An 18,771-nucleotide genomic window follows, 5' to 3' on the forward strand; every position below is an offset into this window, starting at 1 on the left:
TGTTGCTGTTGTTGTCGTTGTTATTTTTTTGGGGGGTGTCATTGATCATCACGGTCTAAAAAACTTGATAAAAATATATCAAAGTTTGCAGAAATATTAAAAAAAAACATTTTATTATTTCAATATAGCCAGTTTGCGCATCTTTTCCGATAAATGCTTTTATGTTTGTAAATCTACAAAAATAAAGATAATTGTGGACTAACCATAATATTTCGCTGCACTGAATCTATTTTTAGTGACTGAAGTAGTCTTTTTGAATTGAAATATGAGTTAGTTTCCACCTAAGCATTTATTACACAGAGAAGAAACGGGAGAAAGCCGGAAAGTCGATCTTGTCCTTAAGGTCATGTCCCGGAAGGTGCCTTTCCATATCACTGGCAAGACGACGCCGAGAACAAATGCACCACTCAGCTTATATGAGCACCACACGCCAACTTCAACGTTAACGTGATGTCCAAAATGAAATGTGGTGTCAAATGTGGTTTCTGTTTGTAGAAATCAATAAGGTACACCGTGATTATTGACATTGGTCACAATTGCGAAAGGACGGGTCGTTATAGACGTTGTTACGCAACTGCAGTGAAAAGGAAAGGAAAGCTACGCACATCGACCGGTAAATGCTGTTTGACATCTGGGTCTCTTTCTAGTAGGTGATATTAAACATTTCAAGCCAAGCCTCTTGTGTTTCTTGATATATAATTTATTTCACTAACCCCACCTACAATTTCTGATGAAACATTCAATTCATTTTACCAACAGGGCTATTCAAATTATCCTTTCTGATTATTCACATTTGAGTGTGTGGAGGGAATGGAAAAAACTGACGAAATATTTTAATGTTCATATACAAAAGATTGAACTCCAGAATTATCACGATGGTGCGTTCACAGCAATATATTATAGATATAGTCTGTCACATCTAACGATTGCACAAGCACAAGCAGAATTTCGATTACGGAGGCACTCTCACTTTTTAAGACTCTTATCTGTTATCACACTCCATTACTGAAAAATATTGCAAACCACTTAAGGGTGCCAGTTATTTTTCAGATTTAAGTAAGAACCAAAGCTAAGAACATGTGATTGTATATGCATATGAAATTATTTTTAAAATTGCAACTCTTACGAAACTATTTTTCTTTTAAATACAATTAAACTCAAAGGATCATGAAAAAAGCATTTTTAGCAAGGGTATTTTACACCAAAATAATAATAACAAGAATTATTTATATTATATTGGTATTGTGGCAGGAAATGTGCTTATAAGCACCACTGAAATGGGAAGACATGAGGAAGACAAAAAAATGAAAACGGGTGTCTCCATTAATAGATAATACTTTGCAAGCAATTAAAAAGACAGACCAGGGATTTGCATCCGAAAAGATTAAATTTATCTACCATTTAGTTGTTTGAACATATACCCTCAATGGGACATAAAGCATCTCAGGTCGTTGAAAGTTCCATTTTATCCAGAATTTTTTGGGGGTCGGCATAGGCAAGAGCCTATGATTCATTTCCCATATGACACGAAGATTACATCAGAAACACAAAGACGAAAAGACCGCCTATTGTCGCCCAATCCTTGACAGACACACCCTAATCTTTTGTAAACGAGGTACTTAAACAAACATTTCCAAATTACAAAGTTGGGTCCTAGACCAAGACCAAGAAACTCCGCTCTGGCCCCAAATCTGATTGACAGGGAACCGTTTGATAATAGACATTGCCGTGACCGCAGTCTCTGAAGAGAAAGACCGGAGCAAGCAGATTCCAGATGACAGCAAAGTGCGGTTGCCATGACCATGCCTCTCCGAGTAAACATCAGCTCTAATACGAAGAGGTGGATTGTTTGCTGTACACACACATCAACATTAAGTGAGGATTTACTTTCGCCAGCAAATACAAGCCAATGTTGGTGCATCGATTCTAACCGGCTGGTGAGAAGAAAACACTTTTAGAGGAACAGCGAGATATAGAGATATTCTCACAGGCGCGCGGATAAGTTTCATGTTAAAATAACGCTTCTCTCTCATTTTCCCCTTTAAGAAAAATAATTTTGTTCAAAAAATAAAAAAGATAAACACTAGTAATATAAATAAAGAAGCAACGCGTCAACTTTATTGTCTGAATTTTGTAAAAACACATTGTTCCGAAATTTGTCCTGTGATTTGATATTTTGGGTCCTTTTAGTCTACCTCTAATGGGCGCCTTAAAAAAGACGACATAGCATTTTAAATTTGGCGTGACATTTTAGTTTCAAATCAATTGCTGTATCCAGGTAATTAATACAGACCTGGGAGTGTTGATATAGCGTAATCCGTTGTGAACGGCATGGTTTAATGTTTAAGCATAATTTCCTTTAAGTTGTTGAAATTAATAACTTCTACCAGTAAATGTACTTGTCAAGACAGAGTATTGCTGGCGGCGAAGATGATTTCAGACTAATATATGCACAGTCATTGTGTGATATTAATCAATGTGTTGACTGCCGCCAGACTATTGCCAGGGACACTCAGGCACTCTTTCAACCGTCAAGGAAAATTCAGTTTCTGAACAGTCTCAAATATTATCTTATGTCAAATTGTTGAGTTTCTTTAGGTCAAATCTAAGTATAAATTTACTTTAAAATCTTAAGATTTAAAATGAACACCGAATTCAGAAACTAGGACATAAATGTGCTGCAGATAATAACTTTACCAATAAATTACATCTGATGTGATTCCTTGATAAGAAGTTCTTCACATGCCTATACCGTGAACGCATTATCCATCAAGTTCTTGCTCACTCTTAGAGACATGTGTTTTGTATTACGATATCGTGGTCGATCCTAAATAAAACAAATTTTCCTTTCGGTCCTTTTTTTTCAAATATTTATAAGCAACAATTTTGGTTAAATACATATGTGGAAAAGATGTTGCGCCAGTGCTGTGAGACGACCTGTAATGTTGCTTAAAAGAACAACAAACGCAATTCAACAGATGTCCTGTCAGTGCACAACTAACACAATTAAACCTATAAATTGCTGGAAAACTGCATCGTTCACAAAAATATCTTTAAGGACGAGCTTAGTCAAATTTATTTTTTTATCCAACAAAACCAATATGCCATGCCATGATTAATGCTGCATAACAAGTGTTGCTGAAAACCTCATGAAACTTTCAGCTTAATCTAATCTTAATCTACAGTATTGCAGATTCAGCTGAAAGGTGGCAACTTTTCGACATATGCACAGTGGTGACAGAGGTAAATTATTAACAGAAATTAGAAATCATTGTTTAAATTTCAACTTTTAAAATGTGAAATTTCAAATTTAAACTAGGCAGCAAAGATGGCAAGTATACTGACACCAAACAGCAGAATAAATAACAATATTTAGTTTGGCAAAAAACGCAAATACAGTTTAGCAGTTATCGGGACTGATGTATGTTTTGGACAGTGATGACACAGACAAACACAGTGATCAGCATCAGAATATATACAAACACATACAGTGTCTATATAAAAAAGTTGAAAATCAAATATGAAACGCAACATTTGCACTTTATTTGTCAGAAATCACTATCTCTGTCAGAATCTGATGAAGTATCATAATCTAATCCTAAAAGATTCATCTTTGCACTAGATGATTCTTTGGAAACACCAGACTGTGGCCTGGGACCATGTAGATCAAAGTGCACAATGCCAAATTTATCTCCAAAACTTTGCCCGTTTATGCCAAGTTCCTCTACATTATTCCTTTTGTATTTAGAATCCTCATAACTGCTTTGACTTTCTAAAGTAGAGGCATTTGTCAAACTCTTTCCTGCATGCATGCAATGTCCATCCTCTTCTTTCAGTTTTGAACCCGACTTGTTAGAAAAAGCTTTCTTAATGCAACATTTGTTAATGTTTGACTTGGTGAAAACAGTGTTGAATTCCAAGGGTTTATCCAAACAATCAATGTCCACATTTAAATTTATGACATTTGTCCCATCCTTGACAATGCTCATGTTTTCTGGTAGATCAAGTAGGGGTGTTTCAATCTTTTGCATCTTTGAAAATTTATCTTCTTCAGCAGTTTGTGTTAAAGATATTTTCCCATCATCACTTTCTAAAAGTAAATAAATATTAAAAATTAACAAACCATTTCTAAGATCAAAGAATTAATAAAACAATCAGACGACAAACTGATGTAAATTCCATGGCACAAAAAGTGCATGTGGAGGAAGGGGAAAAAAAAGACTTGGGACAGAGAATTTCCTCTCCATCTTTTTTCTCGATAATACTTTTTAACAAATCTAATGATCAAAAATCAAATTAAGAGGGATTATATGAGGTACACTGCTAATTGTGTTGTTATTTTTGTTGATATGATATTGAAAAAAATGGAAAAAAGTTTTAACATACTAGAAATGATGTAACAACGGGGCAGAATATTGTAGAATGACCTAAAAAATAAAACAGAACCTGGATCTACAAAAATTATCTGAATGCACAATAGAATGCATACCCTCTTCAAGACGCCTTTTCTTCCCACTATAAGGTCGGTCATTCCAAGGTGCATCACCTTCACTGGCAGTGGGGTCTAATGTCTTCAGTTTCTTCAGGAATGCTTTGTAGAGTCGCTCATATTTATTGACATTGTCTTTGTATTCCTGAATTTTACTTTCTGGGTAGCAGGGGACCTGTGATTGCTGAAATCAATATAAAAGTTTGTATGTGTTAATTGAAAAAATGTTACAAAGACCACTACCCTGAGTACTGCTGTTGGTTGAAATACCTTGCTTAGTATAACATCTTGAACAAAATGAGAGAGGGGATAATTTCCATTATTGGAAAAAAGCTCATATTAAAGGTGACATATTAATGGATTAGACCGAGAAAAATGTAGATATTGTTTAATGGGGAAAATGATAACTACCAAACTAACAACAAAACTTCAAGATGTATAGATTTATACCATACAGTGTTACAAATTAATGTATAAACCTACCTTAAGATTGAAATCAATGTCTTTTTGAAGGCTTGGGATCCATTTCTTGATTTCCTCTGGAGCATTCAAGGTATCCTGTCACAAAATAGTTATCTGTGCAATTTATTGGATTACAATTTATATAATTCCATTAAAATTAACAATCTAATTTTTATAATCATACTAACACATTTTGGACATGAAATGACTTCAAGTTTGGACCAATTACATGTATATGAAAAAAGACTAGTTGGTTTTAAAAATCACATGTATTGTGTCTAAATCATAAATCAATTTTAAAATTCAGCATTAATGCTGGCAAAACCCATGGGCTACTCACCAGGTCATTAAATATTCAGCTAATTTTTGGAATAATAAAGCATACTGGTATTACTTACCAATCTTGGTCTTGGTGGGTTTTTCTTTAGTTGCTCTGCAAAAGAGCATGTAAAATACAATTTCCTCAAATAAGATATGTCTCGCTGTAAAAAGTAAATTTTAACCTGGAATGTGCATTGTGCTATCACCAGAGCAAATGTAAATCATCGTCATAATAAATAAATAAATAAATAAATAAATAAATAAATAAATAAATAAATAAATGAAAATATGAGTAAAAGAATTTCTATAATTGACATTCAACAATGTGATAACACAGAAAGAAAAGAAAATTTGAGTGTCAGAGTCAGATTATGCAGACTACCTACCGTATGTATTGTATTAGACCCCATTCCCATACCTAGATCAATCTAACATCACTTGTCGAACCATTTCTGAGGGGCTCCTCACTAAATTACTTTCAGCTTAAGCGGCTTAGATGTCTGGTACACCTACTGTTGATGCTAAACGATTGTTAATTACCCCCTATAACAGCTTCAGTGGGCGTGCCAGACATCAGGTGGCGCTTAAGCTATTAAAGCAATTTAAGGGGCCCGCACACGGTGAGCATTTGGCGCGCGCCACTTGCGCTGCGCCGTTTTCTCATCGTGTGCGGGGGTATTTTGGTGAGATTTTTGCCTCACGCGCGGCTGAGCAAAATTTCTCACGTGTTTGATTTTTTTGGTCTCTTGAGGCAAATGTCTCAGCGTGTGCGGGGTGCAAGCGCCGATTGCTCACGCCATGCTAACAATGCGCATGTGCCAGTAGCCAGAAACAAACAAAAATGGCAGCCCCCAGCCGAAGTCAACAAAAATGTACACAGTTATAGTTAGTCTGATTGATTAACGTGGTCACCATTATCCATTACTATCAGAAAAAAACAACAATATATAATGTTTCCTTAATCACATGATCCCACAGTTCGCGGTGCGTCCGATAGGGGCAGGCCGGGAGGCATCTCTGCTGAGCAAAGAGCGCATCGTTTGCGGGGAGCTGAGGAGCGCGAGCATCTGGCGCAGCGCAAGTGGCGCGCGCCGAATGCTCACCGTGTGCGGGCCCCTTTAGCGAGAAAGCCCTCGGAGATAGGTCGATGCTGCTAGATCGATCTAGGTATGGGAACGGGGTCTTATATTACTAATGAGTCATGACAGTCTAAATCGCAGCACGAGGATTATTCACAATCACATTCAGTACTGTATATCGTATCATCAACTTATATCGCGTTAAATAAAACATTGTGCATATCTTTATGTCTATAAATATCAGTTGCTTATATTCATGAAAAAACTCAAAACCAGTTTAAAATGAAGTAAACACACACCTTCTTTTTCCTTCTGTAAAATCAATCGATTGAGTCGTCCAAATTGCTTCTCTTCGTTTCTGGCCATTGTCGCAGTACCAATGTTTACCTCTATTCTGAGCTTTTTCACAAAATAGATTTAGTTTCACATAAAATTTTATCTTTAGTAGACATGCATTGATAATACCAATATAATATAGCTTCATACATAAATTAAATTAAAATAAATTTATCAAATATCAATAGTATTGAAATAAATAAGAAATCTTTTTATATCCAATAATCCGTAAAAACAAAAACACACAAGCAAATCAACTTTACATTGTAAATGATCAGACCAGACACACTACGATAGTTTTGATAAAAATAGTGGCGCATTTCATCTTACAATGGCAGCCAGGCCTGTAAGTACTTCTTAAGAAACATTGCTGTTCAGTTTGGTAGCCTGTGCTTTATAATCATATAATGGAGTCGTTTTGATATTGATTTTGAATTGAAATTTGTCAAACTTGATTTTGCCGGTGATGCACAAACAGGAATGGTAGCTACGATAGGAACCGTACTCCGTTCCTAGTTGCTTTGTACAGGTGACATTTTTCCCATATACTAACCCCAATACTCCGACTAACCCTAACCTGTACTCATCATATGGGTCCCCGGACTTCCATTCCTAGGACTACCATTCCTGTCACACCTGTATCGGTCTTTGATTCCCTCTGTGCACTTGTTAGTATACTCTGTACTTACCTCAAGAGTTTTAATTTTAATTAAGTTCATCATAGAATATAGTGACTGAGAATGTGACACCAGTGATTGCAGTTTTGCATCTCATGGTTGTATCATCTTTATACATACTGTATATGGCTTAGTCATTGATTGTCATGTTGATTGCTACAATTTAAAGTGATGGCATTTGTTAATCAATCTTTTTTCTATACAGACTCCAACACCACAGGAGTTCTCTGTGAGGGTGCCAAAGTGAGTTTTCTTTAAAATGATGTAGCTTCAAATATATTGTATATATAAATATATATTAATCATAGTAATAATGTTATTTAAAAACGGGTTGTGGTAAAGATGTTTTTGCATTGCAGATTGTATACCTTTTGATAGTTAATAATGCTCTTATAAAAAGAATTGTGATATTTTACATTGTGTTATGATTCTCTGATGATGACATGCAACATTTTAGTTATTTTGTTTAAAATTTTTTTACATATGTCTTTTAATATTCCTTTATTCTTATTTACTAATGTTTTTTTCAACTATGATGCAGTGATTGTAATTATCCAACCCTTGGGTTGCAAGTTTGGTAATAATAATAATAATAACATACTTTTTCAGGAAAAATACCAAGAAGTTCAGTATTATGCGCTTCAATGCTTCCAATAACCTTGATTTTTCGAAGGCAAAACAAGAAAACATGCAGGTAAATGTAAAGTTATGTTGGATAGCATTTTGTAAACAAATGTCATTTGCATTCACATTTGTTAATTTGGTCTTCATGAAGATTACAGTACAAAGGTGATAGTGATATATTTACAAACATTAATTATTAAATTATAGTATTCCATCTAGAAACTAATTGTCTCAAAGGCCACTGCTGAACAAAGTGACATAAATAGGCAAAATCTATTGCATTTTGTCACTTAAATCAACTTGCCTTATGTAATTTTTTTTCAGGCTAAAATAGGGAGAGAAAACAACTTGAGGGAATACAAGAACGCAAATGATCTAGAAGATCTTCCTAAGTTTGGTGCTGGCAGTGAGTACGGTAGAGAGCAGAGGGAAGAAGCACGAAGGAAAAAATATGGCATTTTGCTGAAGAAATACAACCCAGAAGATCAGCCCTGGCTTTTAAAAGTAAACAAAGGCACTGACCAGCCTAGAAAGTAAGTGGATTGGCTTCATTAATTATATAATCAATCACAGTTTCTAAAATGAATTAGTGAAGCTGATGACATGTATATTTCCCATTAACTACATTATATGAAAAATTAAATGTGTTCATTGATTTTTTTCAGGTTCAAAGGCACCAAAGAAGGAGGGATCAATGACAACACATCATATTTTGTCTTTACACAGGGGCCAGATCTAGCATTTGAGGCATACCCAGTGGAAGAGTGGTACAACTTCAACTCTGTGATCAATTATAAATATTTAAACTCAGAGGAGGCAGAGGAAGAATTTAATAGGTGTGTCTGATGTGCCAATGTTAAAGCAATAATAACTCTTCGTTTCGGCCAAAAAATGAATTTTCCTGGAGTAAACAACAATTTTCCCATACTTACCAATGGTTAATGAATCCATTTTTACATTCAAAGTTAGTCCCTGGTTTTTTTCTAAAAAGTTTGGTTTTTTGTTAAAATCTCTTAAGAGAATTTAACAGAGTATAGCTATCAATGGAGGTCACGTGGTCTGAAGACAAGCTCAGATATCAGAATAATAGCTATAACTGCTGTTTTTGTGGTAAAACAGAATATATTATATTTCTATGAGTTATTCACAAGGTTTTTATTGTGAAATATACATCTCATACGAAGAGTTATTATCACTTTAACTTATGTTATGATTTGCATATTATGAAATTATGAATATCATGACTATATGTATAAAGTTCTATTTTTATAATGAAACTTATTTCACATTGTAAGACCTTTATTCTTATATCTTAAAGATTCAAAATCTTATCCTATTTGTTGAAAAAAGTTTTTGTTGTTTTACTAGGCGAGACAAGACTTTGAATATGTTTTCCATAATGTTACGGAAGAAAATGAAGAATGAAGATGATGCATTGGATGCTGAAGAAGGAGAAAGCATTAAAGATAAGAAGAAAACAAAGAAAAAGAGTGACCTGGTAGGATTATGTTTGAATTAAGGTTATGCATTAATTGAAAACATGTACCCAAATATTTTATCACACATATTAAAAATTTTTGTATTAAAGAAATCTGTATGATAAAACTGATTTATTTCCACCATTTGTCACTATAGATGCTAACTGAAATGGAAGATTGGGTGAATTCAGATGAAGACGATAATGATGAGGATGATGATGAGGATGAAGATGGAAATAAAGAAAAAGATGAAGGTATAGAATCATTTTATGTTATTTTGCATTACTTATTTTGTGTAAAGGAATATTGCAAATTGAATTATAAGTGCATATTGTTAAATGTTTAAAAAATATCAGGGGAGTTAGAGAAGGATGCAGTCACAATGCTGATTAAGTTCAGTATTATATTAATGGTTAGATATACAAAGTGAATATGCCTTTTTTTAGAAGGTATCCCAAAGAAGAAAGGAAAGGGAAAGAAATCCAAAAAGAAAAAGGATGATGATGATGAGGGTGATGAAGAAGGAAAAGAGGACAGTGATGATGGTGACTATGATGATAAAGAAGTGGATTACATTACGGATTCTGAATCTTCAAGGTAAACAAAACTTCCGGAATAATATGTTTCTCTGTGATATGGGAAATTTGCAGTAATCAAGTTTTCTTTGGTACTACACAATACAAAAGCAGTGTATTTTATACTCAATTATTTAAAGGTCAATTCCTCATAGCAAGAGAATCATTAGTCTCTGTTAGAATATCAATTATCCATATCAACCATTGTGTTTAACATAATTATCCATATGTTACATTTGTGACATGAAATAGAACATGGCATGCCTTGTCAAAGATCTTGGTAATAAAGTAATGATATTTTAACCCATGGTAATTCTGTATCTTTTCTAGTGACGAGGAATTTACAGACAAAAGGAATGAAAAACGATATGATGAAAAAGGTGTTGTAGATGAGGAAGGTTTAAGAGACCTGAATGAATCAGGAGAGAGTGAAGAAGAGACACAGGAGCAAGAGAAAGATAAAGAAGATGAGGATGCTGGAAGTTCAAAAGGGGCCAAGAAAGGTCAGTGAATCCAAAATTTTACTCATTTTATGGAAATTTTGGATGGTATTGGGACATAACTGTGTGTATATATTTGCTTCGGTATGATAAGTTAAAAAAATACATTTCAACTCTGTTATACTTAATATTTGTAGAGAAACAGGACAGTAGCAGTAGTAGCTCTGACAGTTCAGATGAAGACCCAGAGGAAGATGGAGGTTTTGCGTCAGCTTTATTTATGCAGCAGGTAAACAATGATGGGTTATTAGATAACTCCAAGAAATTAAAAGCGATATTGTATTTTTCATTTCTCAATAAATCTGCAAATTTTTCTTTTTAATAACTATAGTTTCCCATTAATAATAAGTAAAATGCTAGTGAGTGTATATTTTTGTAACACATTACACTAACAGATTTCAGGTTGCTCTTTTACATTATTGATTACATGATTACATTGATTACATCATAAGTTTTTCAGCTCATTTAAGAAACTTGTGTAAAAAGCATGCACACATGTAATTTCAGAAAAAGAAGAAGCCATCCAGTCGGAGAGGATCTACAGGTTCAGAACCTAACAGCAGAAACAACAGTAGATCCAACACGCCCATTCCAGGTGAAAAGAAGACTGAAGATAAAGGTATGGGCTAGGTACACTTCCTGGTGTATTATGTAAATTGCAATTGCTCAACGGAAATGAAAGACTTCGATTCATAAACTGTTTTGTTAATAATTGCTGAGTAATATAACATAAACTCTCTGTGTTGCAGCTGTTAAAAGAAAAGCAGAAACAGAGAGTCCCTTGGCTAAGAGAGTAAGGACAAGCAGCCCAATCACTGCATCGGCATCCAGTAGTGCCACATCAGCAGCCTCCACTAGTGGTACTTCTCTAGTGACTATAAGGTATGGAAATGCAGCTAACTATGGTGATAGTCACTGCTTTAAGATAAAACATTAACTAGTTATACAGCTGCATAACTTAAAAATAATAATAAAAATAAAAATAAATAAATAATAATAATAAATAAGCAATGCTCAGAAATTTTACAGAAATATCTGAAAACTTCAGTTGGCGTAGCTAGTAGTTGTCGTGAATGAAGCAGAAATCTAATACTTTGATCAACTAGAAATATAATGTCTTTTAGTGTATCTGATTTTGTAAACCCATGACAATAAACCCAGGTTAATGATATTTGTTCATTTTCATTGCAGTAGCTCTGAGGGAATAACAGAGGATGCTGTAAAACGATACCTCCAGAGAAAACCAATGACTGCCAGAGACTTGACACAAAAATTCAAGTCTAAGAAAACAGGACTCACTAATGAGCAACTAGTGACTACTTTAACACAAATACTTAAAAAACTTAATCCTGATAGGAAAAAGATTAAAGACCAAATGTACTTTTCCATCAAAGCAGATTAAAAATTCCATCTATAGATAACTCAAGGATAACTCAAGGTTTTTTGTTAAATGAATGGCAGCTGATATAAAAATGAGATCATCTCCACATGGATATTCATAGACAAAAGTGGTTTGAGATGGTACATGTAGATCATTGGGTCAGTTTTGTTAGTTTGAAGTTTGACTAACAAAATCATGAAAATTAATTACCATACGTGCAGAGGCAGACAAAACTGAAGTTTCATGCGAAACAAAAGTATTGTTTGGAATTGCATGTTTATTTTTAAGTGGTTGTACCTTTTGTTAAATATGTCGCATGGACTTCTTTTATAACTTTCATAATGCTGAGTGTAATTGAATCAAAACAATTTTGTGAGAAAATATTAAATTAAGATATTTAGTTAAGCACTTATTTTGTAGATGTATGAATTATGTACCCCTCAATTTCTCACTTGTGTCTGATCTTTCACATGTTCACAAGAGGGACATGTTAGCACAATTTCATGTATTGAAGCCAATTGAATGAAAAGTTCTGACATGTTGCAATTTAACACAACTCACCACAAATCTACCAGCCCTGGGGGAATTTTATCTGTGTAAATATATAACTTCTTTCTTAATGTTTTTTTTTTTTTCATGCTAACAGGAGTCTGTACATGTGCCATTACTACTGTAAATAAATTGCATTGAATATATTTGTCAATCAAACCTATAAAATTACATATATTTATTAACGTTTTTTAATATTTTGATTGCCCTTCTCAAGAGAAAGGTAATTTCTGTAAAAAACTGATAAAATAATGCAACAAGTTATTACTTTTTAAATGGAATTTAATAATGCAAAAAATAAAGAGCATATTTTATCACAATATTGCTTTTTCAAACACATTTGATTATAAAGAGATATACTCTTCGTAAGCAAAACAGTTTGTGCTTAAGTTAAAAAATTAATCTGACAATTCACCCCTTAAGTTGCTGCACACTGAAGCTGTATATTATAAGGAGTATTGTTGTTCTTTTTCCAGCACCAAAAGTCACAAAAATACACTTTCTTATATACTTAAAAATTGCAGAATCTAGTTAAGTAATTCACAGATGACAAATGCAAATGAAGTACGCAGTTTAATCATTTTGTGTAAAGTCGATTCTTTTCCGAATGCCACACAGAACATGCAGTTGCAGAACAGGAATAAAAAGGCTTGAAGAATTTAACCTTGTATCTAATCATTATGAAAAACTATTTCAAGCTCTGGACCCCCACTCCATCTAATGAAGAAATCCAGTTACTGCATGAGATTATAACCTGTGGGTTTGTTCTACTAGCCACTCTATACCGTCTGTAACACCTCCAAGCGTCTCTACATCACAGTCAAATACCTAAAAACAGACAAGCATACCTTTATTAATTCTGTAACTCATTGGACATCTTTTGCTTTTACTTTAAATAGTGCTATTTTCATCCATTTTATGGTTTCATTACTATCGTTTACATTATCATTTTGGACTTAAAATAAGTAAAACCAAAATTCAAATTCCAAAGAATTGCATGTAATGCAAAATTTCAAAATAGTGAAAGTTACATGTTTTACAAAAAAAAAAAAAAAGAAAAAAAATTGCTTCAACATTTAAATCCAGCATTATCCTCACCTGCCATGGCTTGGACAGTCTCCCAAGATCCAACTGGTTGACCACATCAATACATGGCTGCCTTGGAATGGTTGTGTTTTTCACACAGGATAAAATTACCACTGGAATGTCTGGGGATGACCACCTCTCATTGACCATTGCAAATAGTTCTGCCTTGCTCTGACCCACTGAAATAATTGATTCAATGGTCACATCTATTTTTAATTGATAAAAAAAATTGTCTTCCTTTATGCTTTACCCAAATTACCATATGTATTATAAAAGAATTAATTAACTCCATGCATCTTCTTTTCCATTTTATTATGAATATGCAAATCTAATCTTGCCTTTCATCTTGTACTAAAAAGAAACAGATTTTAAAGATGTATAGTGGAAACGGAAACAGATATAAAAATTATGTATACCAAACAATAAAGCTCCCAGGCTTTCACTTGTAATTAAGTAAATGTCACTTACAAGCAGTATTTTCCTTTGAACTGTCGACTACAAAAATGAAAGCATCTACAGTCCTGCACAGTTCTTTGACGCTTTGGCAAAGTTCAAATGTCTCCTCTCCATTTTCTGCATCAGCCACCTGTTTCTGTAGCAGTCTGTTATTTCTGAGTCTTTGTTCTGCATTTTTGTTTTCTCTTTCATTTTTGGTGTTTGTGTATAAAATTGTCAAGTTGAAAAAGAGTTTCTTTAGATTCACAGTTACTCCTGAGCCATAACCTGAAATAAGAAAAATTTTTTTTCAAAAACCGAATTAAATGCACCTATCGAAACAATACCCTTATCACATATATAAACTTAAGAAAAAAAATGCTGAAATTGTAATATTTTTTTCTCAAAATAAAGTAAACATTTTATTGAAATAATTTAAAAATGAGTTCATTCACCAACATAAAAATATCAATAATAAAATATGATTTACCTCCTTCCACGTGTCCAGGAAACATCCCTGTCACTTTAAATGGTGTGGCCTTGTCTTGAATAATCCTCCTAACAATTTTACTGGTGCTTGATTCCAAACCTGGCCCAAACATGGCTACCATAGGAGGCTTCCTGCTTGGCATCAAATATCGCAGCCAACTTGACAAATTGTGAAAAGTAACATTCATGCGTCTTCGTAGTCTATTTACTTCAGGAGAACATCTCAGGTAGCTGAAATGTAGAAGATTTCTATTGAAATAAGGAGAGCATAGAATTAAGAATTTTATATTACCGTGTGCACTTTTACTATTAGTATACTAGAAAATGAGAATACATGTATCTGCATAGTTTTTAGTTAAACAGTCGCATATAGATAAAGAATACACTAAGCACATGACCTTGAATTACATGTAATTCTACACTGAATTCACCTACAGTGATAAAATATAAACTTCTGAGCTGACTTACATTTCCTTATTAGACCAGTCAGACTGCACTTCTTTATACATAGCTGGGTTTGTGGTGTGGCCAATAACCTCCCATTTTTTCGAGTGCAATTTTAACTTTTGATCCCAAAGAATGTTGTCTGAAGAAAGCTCTTTCCAGTCTTTACATACTCTGCTCACCCGACACAGATCTTGTGCACTTAGAAGTGAAAAGATATGTAGCTTTACATTGGCCTGTAAATAAAAATAATAAAATATTTATAATAAATAATGAAAATAAAAATTAAACAGATCCACTGACAAAACACAATGATGATACATTTTTCTTTTATCTCATATGTACAGCAACTTTAAACAAGAATTTAACAGTTTACTGTGGTGCTAGTAGATACATACATAAGAGCGAATGCATAAACATTGGAAAAACATTGGGTGCAAATGTTTCCATATGTTACTAGTGCAACTATTTATTACAGCATGATTTCATTGATCTGAATTTTAAATAATAGATAAAACTACCGGTATGTGCAGAACTTATATAAAAATTAATGTGTCATCCCTCTTTTTTTTGTCTCAGTATATGTCAAAGACAGTTGGAGTGCTAATTAAGTTACTAACTCAAGCAATTTGTGTTATTGCGGTAATTACTGTATACTAGTTGATACCCATTAATAATAATAATAATTTGAAAAAAAAGGGACTGAGAGGGAATTGAATCCACTCCCCGTGTTTGGCAGCTAAGGACATTTCCACTGGGCCAACAAATCCTGCTGTCTGATGTACTGTAGTGCTACTGACAAGATATGATACCTGGTCACACATGCCAAAGATTCACAGAAATTGCCAAAGGCTAGAAATGCCTTCAAAAGATACTTTTAACAGTTTTAATCAAAATCAAGCTACGGCCACTATCTTTCCACTGCCCTAAGGTATTGCTTACACCTGTCAGTTGTCAATAGAGCGTCGTACGTGTAGTTTGGGAGAAAAACATGAAGGGAGACTTGGGCTATTACTAAAAAGATGTATAGCATATAGCCCCGTACTTACAGGTAGATCACTGAAAGAAGTAGATGCATTCCCAGCCATATAGTCAGCAAGTTCTTCAATCTCTACTGTTGTGTTTTTGTTTTCCCTTTGGCGATGAATTAAGAATTGCTGTATTCCACCGGCAAAAAACAAGTTGCCTTTTTGATTCAATTTGTAAATGTCTAATAGTTTTGCAAATGATGGTAAAGCGTCTTCTTTAGAGCCTAGATCGGCCCTAAACGAAACGCTTTGGTTTCTACTTGGCTGGGCCATCACCGGCCGCGAGCACTCTTGATATGACTTCCCCATTTGGCAGGGAGGCATTGGAACATAAACATCAGCCATGGTTAAGAATAAAACCAACTTCGACTGAAACTTTACCTTAAGTTCCCACAGAAGCAAATAAAGTTTTGGTCCGCGATGTTTCCCCTCTAAGTGCGGTGTTTAAAAATGTGGGATTCACTGAACTGCGTGTCTATATAGAATTGTGACTAATCACATGTCATTTGACAGTACGTGTCACTTCCAGCGTGGCTGCTCCATGTAAACAAATGCACGCCACTTCCGGAATTATCGCGCATGTCGGATGTCCATGTTACGACCTTGACCTCTTTCCGTGTTGTCTAAAAAGCAAGATGGTAGGTGTAGTGGCAAAGCCCTCCGAAATCCATTTAATCTACATTAAAAAAACGATCATATACTTTTTGGAGTATTTTCCTAGTACATGCACATATCTTTCTTCCGAGAAAATCCATTCTGAAACTGAATATACTTGAATAGGACTGGAAATTGTCAATGCGACATGGACGATTCTATCCTTGTCCTTTCCTTAAAGAATTGGTCCTATTTCTAGTCCCTCTCGTCAGAGAATATGCAAACACAGTTGTTTGTTAAAGGGTGGCTATTGCAGTATTTCCCGTATTAGAGCTTTTGTGAAATGTATTTGTCGGTTTATATGGATTTAGCGCTGACAGAATATAACCGCGATATAACTTGGCCTTCACTTCAGATTTAGATTCCCTTGATTTCTTACTATTAGTAAGACCAGTGAGAATGTATATTGTATATTCCTTAAGTTCACCCCACACTTGTTTAATTCTGATGATTCCTTGTCTGAGTAGGTTACTACCAAACAATTCTCTTCTTGGTATTTCTACAGTCCCTCCCCCTCCACTCCGACTTGTCACTGTTAGAGTTTGAATGCCACTAATGCATAGGTGTTGGAGATTATATGATAGTAAAATACTGAAACCGGGACATGGCGTATGGCTCTTCCAGAGTCTACAAACTTTAATGTACAAAATATTGAGAGTGATCTCATAATTTCATAAATGGCGACAGCTTTGATATTGGTGGTATAGCAGTTATACCTCACTAGTTTCAGAATGAAGTAGTTCAGGATTATATAGACAACAATGTGTTTATAATGTATCTATGGATATTTTAAGATTCCCCAATTGAAGCTATTTTATATAATTTAGATGTCTTTGTTGTCTGTCAAGCTTATTGAAGACATAACTAATGTTTATCCTTGCAGACCAAGGGGACATCAAGCTTTGGAAAGCGGCACAACAAATCTCACACGTTGTGCCGCCGTTGTGGTCGTAGCTCCTACCACATTCAGAAGAAAACATGTGCACAATGTGGTTATCCTGCAGCAAAAATCAGGAAATGTAAGTATATTTCACCAATCTGTTTTGGTAATTAATTTAGGCTAGTTGTCAACTGGGAATGACATCTTTAGGAGAAAATTTAAGATGAATGTTGATCATTTCAATATGCCTGTGCTATATAATACATGTAATATGTTATCACAGTGCTCAATGTGTAGTGGGGAGTTATTAATGCGAGAACAATAAAGTAGTTGTGTTGAATTTAATTGTGGACCTGTCATCTGTGCACCTCTGCTATAAAAATTGTTTTGAGTGATACAAGATAATAATAACAACAACAACAACAACACGGGTCAAATTCTTTAGGAGTATGCCTGATATCAGGATTTTCAGTCTTTTTTGATCATTTTTTCATATGGTCCAAATGCAATGAAAAATTGCAAGTTTTGTTTTCAGGATTTTCAGTTTTTACACCTTTCACCCATGTAATAATAATAAAGGACTTCCCTTAAGTGCACCAAAGTCCAACTTGCCCTTTACTTATTATGGCCTGTTTCCAGTTTCTCTTAATTCACGTATTACTGAATTGATATCAGACATATTTATTGTGTGGCTGTTATGTGTATTTCAGTTAACTGGAGTGTAAAGGCCAAGAGAAGGAAGACTACTGGTACTGGTAGACAGAGGCATCTCAAGATAATCTACAGAAAATTCAGGTAAATTTTTAATATTAGATTTGATCCAACGTTCAGTATATCTGCTGGTGGGTCCATGTTAAAGTCCAGACTAAATATGTATGCGAAGCAGTTGAAAATTCAATATCATGTCACCTGTGTTTCTGTCCATGAGGTAAATAATGTTAACAATTAATACCACTGATTATATGACCTAAATGAGTTGTTATAGTTGAAGAAAGTGAGGCGTTGATATATCTATGGTGTCATAAGCTGCAAAAATGCTTTTTATTATTTCAGAAATGGTTTCCGTGAGGGCACAACTGCAAAACCCAGACAGAAGTCTCAAGGCCAACCAAGCCAAGCTTTGGCCAAGCAGTAGGCTGAACTTTTTGTGAAAAACAAGACTGTACCATAATAAACTATTTCATTGAAAGAAAATAATTTTGTTTTTGTTGGTTGAAATTAAATTACCCACCAGTTTTGGTTGATTTGCAAAAGAAGATTTAAATGGCTAATCGAAAAGAATGA

The 18,771-nt window shown here is 34.3% G+C and overlaps 4 protein-coding genes across 7 annotated transcripts; 2 read left to right on the plus strand and 2 right to left on the minus strand.

Annotated features, from left to right (window-relative positions):
* Nucleotides 1–3,521: 3,521 nt before the first annotated feature.
* On the minus strand, nucleotides 3,522–6,826 carry LOC106160643 (uncharacterized). The gene is made up of 5 exons (XM_013537300.2): nucleotides 6,651–6,826; nucleotides 5,350–5,384; nucleotides 4,973–5,047; nucleotides 4,490–4,673; nucleotides 3,522–4,090 (listed from the first exon to the last, which is right to left on the minus strand). Exons 1-5 carry the CDS (start codon nucleotides 6,715–6,717, stop codon nucleotides 3,549–3,551), a joined length of 903 nt encoding a protein of 300 aa, XP_013392754.1. The 5' UTR covers nucleotides 6,718–6,826; the 3' UTR covers nucleotides 3,522–3,548.
* Nucleotides 6,827–6,918: 92 nt separating this feature from the next.
* Nucleotides 6,919–12,791, plus strand: LOC106160639 (general transcription factor IIF subunit 1). 3 transcript variants are annotated; one of them, XM_013537294.2, is made up of 13 exons: nucleotides 6,919–7,033; nucleotides 7,570–7,607; nucleotides 7,974–8,058; nucleotides 8,313–8,521; nucleotides 8,654–8,824; nucleotides 9,357–9,486; nucleotides 9,624–9,720; nucleotides 9,913–10,063; nucleotides 10,372–10,544; nucleotides 10,679–10,770; nucleotides 11,049–11,160; nucleotides 11,291–11,423; nucleotides 11,733–12,791. In XM_013537294.2, exons 1-13 carry the CDS (start codon nucleotides 7,019–7,021, stop codon nucleotides 11,941–11,943), a joined length of 1,617 nt encoding a protein of 538 aa, XP_013392748.2. In that variant the 5' UTR covers nucleotides 6,919–7,018; the 3' UTR covers nucleotides 11,944–12,791. The 3 variants fall into 3 exon arrangements, with proteins under 3 accessions (XP_013392748.2, XP_086870449.1, XP_086870454.1); XM_087014323.1 differs by lacking the exon at nucleotides 6,919–7,033 and adding an exon at nucleotides 7,263–7,355; XM_087014328.1 differs by lacking the exon at nucleotides 6,919–7,033 and adding an exon at nucleotides 7,263–7,355 and having other exon boundaries at nucleotides 9,916–10,063.
* Nucleotides 12,733–16,492, minus strand: LOC106160642 (F-box only protein 4). 2 transcript variants are annotated; one of them, XM_087014350.1, is made up of 6 exons: nucleotides 16,335–16,492; nucleotides 14,950–15,161; nucleotides 14,483–14,712; nucleotides 14,026–14,280; nucleotides 13,570–13,736; nucleotides 12,733–13,299 (listed from the first exon to the last, which is right to left on the minus strand). In XM_087014350.1, the coding sequence occupies exons 2-6, from the start codon at nucleotides 14,988–14,990 to the stop codon at nucleotides 13,219–13,221; spliced, it is 774 nt and encodes a 257-aa protein (XP_086870476.1). In that variant the 5' UTR covers nucleotides 14,991–15,161; nucleotides 16,335–16,492; the 3' UTR covers nucleotides 12,733–13,218. The 2 variants fall into 2 exon arrangements, with proteins under 2 accessions (XP_086870476.1, XP_013392753.1); XM_013537299.3 differs by lacking the exon at nucleotides 16,335–16,492 and adding an exon at nucleotides 15,975–16,307.
* On the plus strand, nucleotides 16,470–18,684 carry LOC106160649 (large ribosomal subunit protein eL37A). Its single transcript, XM_013537303.2, has 4 exons — nucleotides 16,470–16,591; nucleotides 17,491–17,626; nucleotides 18,198–18,282; nucleotides 18,541–18,684. Exons 1-4 carry the CDS (start codon nucleotides 16,505–16,507, stop codon nucleotides 18,620–18,622), a joined length of 390 nt encoding a protein of 129 aa, XP_013392757.1. The 5' UTR covers nucleotides 16,470–16,504; the 3' UTR covers nucleotides 18,623–18,684.
* Nucleotides 18,685–18,771: the final 87 nt, after the last annotated feature.

Source organism: Lingula anatina, chromosome 1, assembly GCF_051362555.1.
Source record: "Lingula anatina isolate TDL-2025a chromosome 1, LinAna3.0, whole genome shotgun sequence".
Lineage (NCBI taxonomy): Eukaryota > Metazoa > Brachiopoda > Lingulata > Lingulida > Lingulidae > Lingula > Lingula anatina.

Coding starts and splice junctions, on each gene's coding strand:
- LOC106160642 (XM_013537299.3), bottom strand. CDS start 16,298: ATGGCTGATGTTTATGTTCCAATGCCTCCCTGCCAAATGGGGAAGTCA. Junction 14,281..14,482: donor TCCTGGACACGTGGAAGGAG/GTAAATCATATT, acceptor TTCTTATTTCAG/GTTATGGCTCAGGAGTAACT. Junction 13,737..14,025: donor TTCAAAGGAAAATACTGCTT/GTAAGTGACATT, acceptor CAATTATTTCAG/TGGGTCAGAGCAAGGCAGAA.
- LOC106160639 (XM_087014323.1), top strand. CDS start 7,278: ATGGGTCCCCGGACTTCCATTCCTAGGACTACCATTCCTGTCACACCT. Junction 7,608..7,973: donor TTCTCTGTGAGGGTGCCAAA/GTGAGTTTTCTT, acceptor ATACTTTTTCAG/GAAAAATACCAAGAAGTTCA. Junction 10,771..11,048: donor CAGCTTTATTTATGCAGCAG/GTAAACAATGAT, acceptor ATGTAATTTCAG/AAAAAGAAGAAGCCATCCAG.
- LOC106160649 (XM_013537303.2), top strand. CDS start 16,505: ATGCACGCCACTTCCGGAATTATCGCGCATGTCGGATGTCCATGTTAC. Junction 16,592..17,490: donor GTTGTCTAAAAAGCAAGATG/GTAGGTGTAGTG, acceptor TTATCCTTGCAG/ACCAAGGGGACATCAAGCTT. Junction 18,283..18,540: donor ATAATCTACAGAAAATTCAG/GTAAATTTTTAA, acceptor TTATTATTTCAG/AAATGGTTTCCGTGAGGGCA.
- LOC106160643 (XM_013537300.2), bottom strand. CDS start 6,717: ATGGCCAGAAACGAAGAGAAGCAATTTGGACGACTCAATCGATTGATT. Junction 4,674..4,972: donor ACATTGATTTCAATCTTAAG/GTAGGTTTATAC, acceptor TATTGATTTCAG/CAATCACAGGTCCCCTGCTA. Junction 4,091..4,489: donor GAAAAGGCGTCTTGAAGAGG/GTATGCATTCTA, acceptor ATTTACTTTTAG/AAAGTGATGATGGGAAAATA.